At 51.8% G+C, this 6977-nt stretch overlaps 1 protein-coding gene across 1 annotated transcript in view; it reads left to right on the top strand.

Moving 5' to 3' along the window:
• Nucleotides 1-3895: 3895 nt before the first annotated feature.
• Nucleotides 3896-6977, top strand: part of PSMA6 (proteasome subunit alpha 6) — a 28380-nt gene continuing 25298 nt past the window's right edge. The window contains exon 1 of the mRNA XM_019518887.1: nt 3896-4042. Coding sequence (XP_019374432.1) covers nt 3967-4042 — 76 coding nt within the window. The 5' untranslated portion in view covers nt 3896-3966. The remainder of the gene's footprint in view (nt 4043-6977) is intronic.

The following is a 6977-nucleotide window of genomic DNA, read 5'->3' as shown; positions in this document are numbered from 1 at the left end:
CTGCCTCCATCCCAGGGTCTCACTGTCTGGCTTACCCATCCATACAACATTTCTGTTCATGTTGTGTCCTGTTGATTCATGACCTCCAATCTCCTCTGTAGCCAGCCACACTCATGCCTTGCAGGTGTCAGCAGTCAGTTCAGTGAGCCTTTGGCCTCAGATTCTTCTTCTGCCCTGCCAGGTTTATAAGCATCTGATCAGGCTCTCCCCCTCCTGAAGCTACAACCCCTTGCCTCTACCTTTCTCAGGCTGTGGGCCCCTGGGTTTACCCTCCCTGCTTCTTGGAGCCATGGGTCCCTGACCCTGGCTCTGCCTAATTCCAGCACTGAGCCTAGGGCCTGGTCTCAGTCACTTCCCTACTTTTTCCTCAGGCAAGGTGCCTAGCCCTAGCCCACCCCCTCTCAGGGTAGAGCTCTGTTCTTGGCAGGCTCAAGCTTGGTTGTGCTTCTAGGTACTATTAGGACCTCCTTCTCTTCCACTAATCAGTCCCAAACCAGTTCAAATCATAACAGAAAAGTCCAGCACCCCAGCTATAATCAAAATCAAGCACTCCAACTGTGTAAGAAAGTTCAGCTCACAGGCAACTCACAGTTCCTTAATACTCTACCTGTTGCAAGGTCTCTGGCAGTCTCTCATTCCGGGCATAACACTAAGACCCCCTCCTTGCTGATGGAGCAGCTAGGGTTCCTCACACAGTCTCCCAGCCATGGTCATCATGGAGGGGCTCCTTCCCTGGCAGCCTGCCTCCTGGTTTCAAGTTCTGGGCTTATATAGGACCTAGATCCTCCCCCTCCAGATCTTGTGATCTCCCAACCACTGCAGGTGCCTTTTCAGTTAACTAGTTGATCTTCAGAGTCGCTCCTAGCTGTGGGAGATAGCTAACTGCCCCACTTCCCAGCACTATTGTGGTGAAGCTAGCCTTGCAGTAGGCAGACCACTGTTTCCATCCTTCTCTGCCCTATTGGACTATTTGCTACTACCTCAGCAATAAGAACTTCTCCTGCCTAAGATCCAGGCGGCCTCTCTTTGCTACTCTTTTGCAAGCAGCCTAGTCCACCTGAACTGTTCCCAGCTGCCAGCTTTCTCAATAGTAACAGAAAGCCCCTGGCTTCTTATTCTTGTCCTCAGCTTATCTAACATCTTACTACTATATATGGTAGTTAGTCCAATAAAAGATATTACCAGACAAATTTTTCCCTCCTGAGCCCCTTACTGCCAGTATTAGGAAAGGAACTTGGAACTGAATGGGCACAAATACTGGTAATAGAGTACATCACATCTTGAGCTGGTCCTTCAGGATAGGATGAAGCACAGTTACAGGCTGGTATGAAAGAAGACTGAAAAGATCTCACCGGTGCTGCAGGTGTGAATAGAGATCTGTTTGTCATGCTAATGAGTTACAAAATATCAGAGAGAACAATCATCCTGTGCAGTTCTGCTTTCCTGTGTCAGAGAACCTGACTCAAATGGGCCTAAAGAAAGTTAATGAGTAGCAGACCAAAAAGAAATCCCTTTTATGTTTGGCTATTTTGAAACAAAAGCATAGTTTGAAATTCAGTAATTTGCCACATATACTATGGGAGCTGATGGAGAGGCTTCTGAAACAATATCACTCCGACTGTTCCATGCCTTTTAAAATGTTGGATTTTTTAAAATGTAGGTCTGTAATAAGATACTGAATCTTTGATTCAAAACATGCAAGTCTCTTGACGTATTACCATGATTTATTTGCAGCTAGACTATATGGACAATAATTCTTGCAATTTTCTATCTTCTTTTCCTTAAAGGGAAAGGGGCTCTGGTAGCTAGCTCTGTTGGCCTATGTAATGAGAATTTTCATAATGTTGTATTTAATTTTTTTGTCTACAGAGGGAGTTGTTATTTGAGGAAAGAGGGCCAGTGCCTTTCTACATACGATCAAACTGTCTCTCATAAGATGCAGTAAATTACAAATAGGTAATTGAAAAAATAAGGGGAAAAAATTAAAAGCACCTAAGAGATCACTATCCAAGAAGTAGATGGAAATACTATTTTCCTACAGGCATTCTGAGTCCATTTAGCAGTTGTACGCTAAAAGGTAACAGATTTTGGAACATGGCTTTCCAGGTCGGTTTATGACACAAAAATCCAAACACCTTTCCACATTCAGTAGGGGAAATCCAAGGCACTATAGTTTCATAGTTTCTAGGGTCGGAAGGGACCTGAACAGATCGTTAAGTCCGACCCCCTGCCCTGGGCAGGAACGAGTGCTGGGATCATAATATTCCAGCCAGATGTCTATCCAGCCTCCTCTTGAAGACCCCAAGGTATGGTAGAGCACCACCTCCCTTGGGAGCCCATTCCAAAACCTGGCAGACCTGACCATAAAGTAATGCCTCCTGACATCAAGCCTGAACCTGCTCTCAATTTGTGGCCATTATTTCTTGTTATCCCAGGCGGTGCCCAGGGGAACACAGCCTCACCTATTTTCCACTGGTCCCCTCTGGTGAGTTTATAGACAGCCACCAGATCCCCTTTCACTCTTGTCTTGTGGAGGCTGAATAGATTCAGGCCCTTTAGTCTATCTTCATGGGGCCTGGACCGCTGCCTCCTAACCACGTGAGTGGCCCTCCTCTGGGACCCTCTCAAGGTTAGCCAAATCCCTTTTGAAATGCAGCGCCCAAAACTGGATGCAGTACTCCACAACTGCAGCCTGACCAGTGCTGCATAGAGGGGAAGGATCACCTCCCTGGACCTGGTTGTGATGCATCTGTAGATGTACAACAATGTGCAATTAGCCTTACTGCTTCCTCTCATTGGTGGCTCATGTCCATCCTGGAGTCAACAATGACTTTGAGAACCCTTTCAGCCACTGTGTTGTTGAGAAAGGTGTTCCCCAGCCTGTAGGTGTGTTGCAGGTTCCTTCTCCCTAGAATCAGTACCTTGCACTTGTCTGCGTTGAATTCCATTTTATTCTCAGCCACCAACCAAGACATGTTCATGGCTTTAAATGGGGAATTTCCCTTTGTACTACATACTGATACACAGTATGTCTTTTCAAATATCTTGCACTATGGTGATGCAGCTGTGGCAGAAATTAATCCCGAAATAAAAGTCCCACCTTTTTTTTTTCCCCTCTTTTAATCTGAAATCCATATACATGTATAAACGTACAGCCGGATTTTACTTGCAAAGCTGCCAATGCTTTAAAACAGTAGCACAAGAGTGATGTTGCGGCTAGCACGTTGCAGGAATTACACGAGGTAAGTATTCCTTAGGAAGACATAGATTATCAGACCAGCTAAACAGCTGGGACCAAGTTAGAAAAGCTTCCAAATGCAGGGTGTTCTTTGCCAGGGTCTAACGGAAGTGCGGAATTTACAAGCTTGGAATGGGAGGGGGAGGAATAGGGGTGGGTGCTCCGCAAGGCGCGGCACAACCCCCAGCGCCCGAGGGGCTGCTCCGCCTCCGGCCTCCAAGACCCTTTTTCCCTCGCCATGTGACGGCGCGCCGCGGTCCGCAGCATGGCCGGGCCGCGGGGTGCCGACTGCGCGTCGGACCGGACCGAAGCAAAGATGCGAGAAGCAAGCGGGGAGGGCGGCTCTGGTGGGGTCTCGTGTGGCCAAGCCGCGCCGCGCCAACCTCCTGCGGCTCCGACGCCCGAGAGGAGGCAGCTGCGGTCCAGCTGATTGGCTGCCGTCCTCCCGCGATGCCACCGGACCCGTCTGTCGCCTCAGTTCGCCGCGACTCTCAGCCCTGGGCGGGAGATGGGCATCTTACTCCACCCAGCCGCGTGCGCAGTGCAGGACACCCGGCTGCGGGTTGGAGGGCGCTCAGAAATAGTCATGCGCGGTAGAGGCCACTTGAGCGGTTCTCCCGCGCCTGCGCGGAGCGCGTGCCCCGGAAGTGCTCCTGCTGCTGCTCAGTCGTGGCCGGTGGGCGCTGGCCCCGCGTGCTGTGACCAGGGCGGAGCGTGTGCCACTCGCCATGTCCCGCGGCTCCAGCGCCGGCTTCGACCGGCACATCACCATCTTCTCCCCCGAGGGCCGTCTCTACCAAGTCGGTGAGTGCCGCCGCCGAGATGCCGCGTCATGGGCCTGGCTGTGTCTCCACCCCCCCGCGTCTCCGCCGGGGTGCAAGGCGCGGGGCTGCCGAGGGCTCGGGGGGCCGGGGCCGGGGCTGGGGTCGGGGTCGGCCCCGCTTGACTCGCGGAGAAACCGAAACCGGCTGCGTCAGCCTGGCCCGGACCGTGTGTCAGCCGCGCCGCGCGGTCAGTTTGTCACGGGGCCTGGAGTCCCGCTTTCAGGAAGACGCGGGGAGACCGGGCGGGGCTGCGCTAGCGGAGCAGATGGGCCGCGGAGACTGCGCTGGTAGTCGGACCGTGGCCCCCGTCACCTCTCTCCAGTGACGCCGGAGTCGCGGTCCCGGCGTGGGATTGGGGTGGCGGCACCCGGCGCTGCGGGGAGCACCTGGCAACAGGGTAGCGGCTGGGGCAAGCCGGGCTGGTGCAGCACAGCCTGCCTGCCCCTCAGCCAGTGTGCCCTGCAGTGAGACAACATCAAGGGAACTCAGCCCCTGGCGCCGTCCAAATGTGGCCCACAGAGCTCCTTACATGTCCAGAAATCTGGTGGTGGGAAAGTGGTAGTTAGTAATGTAGCCTCCTCCCCACCAAACCCCTTTCCCAAAACCTAAGCCCATGCAGCCTGTTGGAGCCTGACTGTCACTATCTCCCTCCCCCTGCCATGAGCTGGGCCACCCTGGCTTCCTCCTCATTTCCCGCCCCCCCCTCCCATTTCTAGATCAGAGCCTGGCCACACCCCTCGTTTCCCATCTCCAGGTTGGGGGTGGGTCACACTCCCTTCTCCTGTAGGGCCATGTTAGCCCTGACCTAACCCCACCCCACTCCCTTCTGTGTAGCTATATGGTACCTGGTGATCAGGACCACTGGCTGGATCTGGCCTACAGGTGGACCTATCCAGCCCACAGGAAAAAGGTTGAGCACCACTGGGTTTTACTGGTAAATTGGAACCCCCCTGCTTTCCTGCTTCAGATGTTTCCCAGGATACTAGTTTAGAACAGCTGTAATTGACTGTGTTAGATGATTGGTGTTAGACCTGTTTACTACAAAGATTTCATAGATATAGGGTCAGAAGGGACCTTGCAGATCTTCTAGTCTGATCCCCTGCCCTGGGCAGGAGAGAGAACTGGGCTCAAACAACCCCAGCTAGGTAATCATCAAGCCTCCTCTTAAAGACCCCCAAGGTAGGAGCCAGCACCACTGATGTCAAACTCATGAACACCCTTCCTGCCCCACATGCTGGATCCAGAGCCCTCAGTGGGATCCGTGTTGCATATGGCACAGATCTCATAGCAATGGGGGAGGTGCCATGGGTCCTGAAGTGCATGCCGTGATATGTGTGGTATCTGCCCCATCTGGACCGCATTGCATATCTGGGATCTGCAACATACACAGTGCCCCGGTGGCTGCTCCAGGAGTACACTTTACACAGCACCTGCTTCAGCCAATTCAGGACCTTTGCTGTATCCCAGACGAGCGGCTCTGTGCATGGTGCATGTCCCAGAGCTCCTGGGATGAGTGCTATGTGTGGTATGTATTCCAGTCTCTGCACTTGGGGCAAGTCCTAGTCAATTCAGACCCAGGGGCAGCACTGGGGACTGGATAATGGGGGCCCACAGATTTATATTGGACACTTCTGGTTAACTAGGAATATAGCTAGTGACAAATGGGTAGCTAGTAGTTGATTAGAAGCTATGTTGGGGTGGGTATTTTTGTATTTAAAGATTTATATTTTTAAAAAAAGGTTATAGAAAATGTGCTTTAGAGCAGCATTTCTCAACTGGTGGGTCACGACCCAAAAGTGGGTCGCAAGAGTATTTGAAAGGGTCACAAGGAAGTTCCAGAAAAACCCACGAAAGCATGGGTTTCCTCTTGCAGGCTGGCAGAGTTCCAGCCTGCAAGTGCTGCTTGGGACGACTGGAGGTAGCGGGCACACATGCATCTGCACTTGCAGACACACATGGCCAGTATACAGCAAGGCCAGGTCGTGGGAACAGCCCCAGTGCTGGATGCAAGTAAGTGTATGGGGAGCAGGGATGGAAGTTCAGGGGACTGTCATGGGTGGGGAGTGCCTGTGTGTAGGCGCTGGGAACAGTGGCTGGATGTGAGGCTATAGCAAGGAGAATGTACTTGGCCCATCAGTGATATAAGGAAGCAGGGGAAGTTCTTGCAGCAAGGAGCTGCGTGCCTGGGCAGGTGGCATGGGGCCCGTGCCCATACATCCAGGGGCCTGTACTCACTGCTTGTATTCTGGCCCCAGCAGGACAGAGGTAGCTGGGGGGGCCCCTCCAGCAGGGCTGGGGTGGGGACAAGGAACTGCAGATTGAGAGTGAGGGGCACCAGCATGACCTGTGGGACGGGGAGGGTTGTGACTTGGGGCAAAGGGGGCTCTGGCTTGGAGGTGGGGGTACCAGCAGGGGACTTTGGGTCAGGTACCAGCAGGGCCAGGGGGTATGGGTTGGGACAAGCCATTGAGCTTGGCAAATGGGTCCTGGAATGAAAAAGGTTGAGACACCCACTGCTTTAGAGGATGTAAAGGCAACCAGCCAGGTGCAGGAGAGAACTATATCAAGATAATTTAAACTTACACCCCATGTTCTTAAACACTTTTTTTTATATGAAAAAAGTTCATGGGAGTTTAAGAATATGAGGGTAATCTTAGCCCCTAAAAATCAGGAAACATAGAGGTAAGGTTGAAAATTCACCCTTTAATCTGCAAGGAGCTTGTGTTTTGTCTTGACATGGTCTATTTATCATAAGTGTTTTTCAGTTGATTCAGTGTATAACAAAATGAGTAAGAATTTCTTCTTTACTCTTGTTACAGTACAGTCTTCTGTTCTGTTAAGTTTTAATGAAATCAACAATGTACCAAGTTAAATACACCAGATTGGATATTTTTTAGTATAAGGCAGGGTTTTGA

Source organism: Gavialis gangeticus, unplaced genomic scaffold (assembly GCF_001723915.1).
Source record: "Gavialis gangeticus isolate Ggan-Ray unplaced genomic scaffold, GavGan_comp1, whole genome shotgun sequence".
NCBI classification, from domain to species: Eukaryota; Metazoa; Chordata; order Crocodylia; family Gavialidae; genus Gavialis; species Gavialis gangeticus.
Note: the sequence above shows the minus strand (reverse complement) of the source record. Positions and strands in the feature narration are given on the sequence as shown.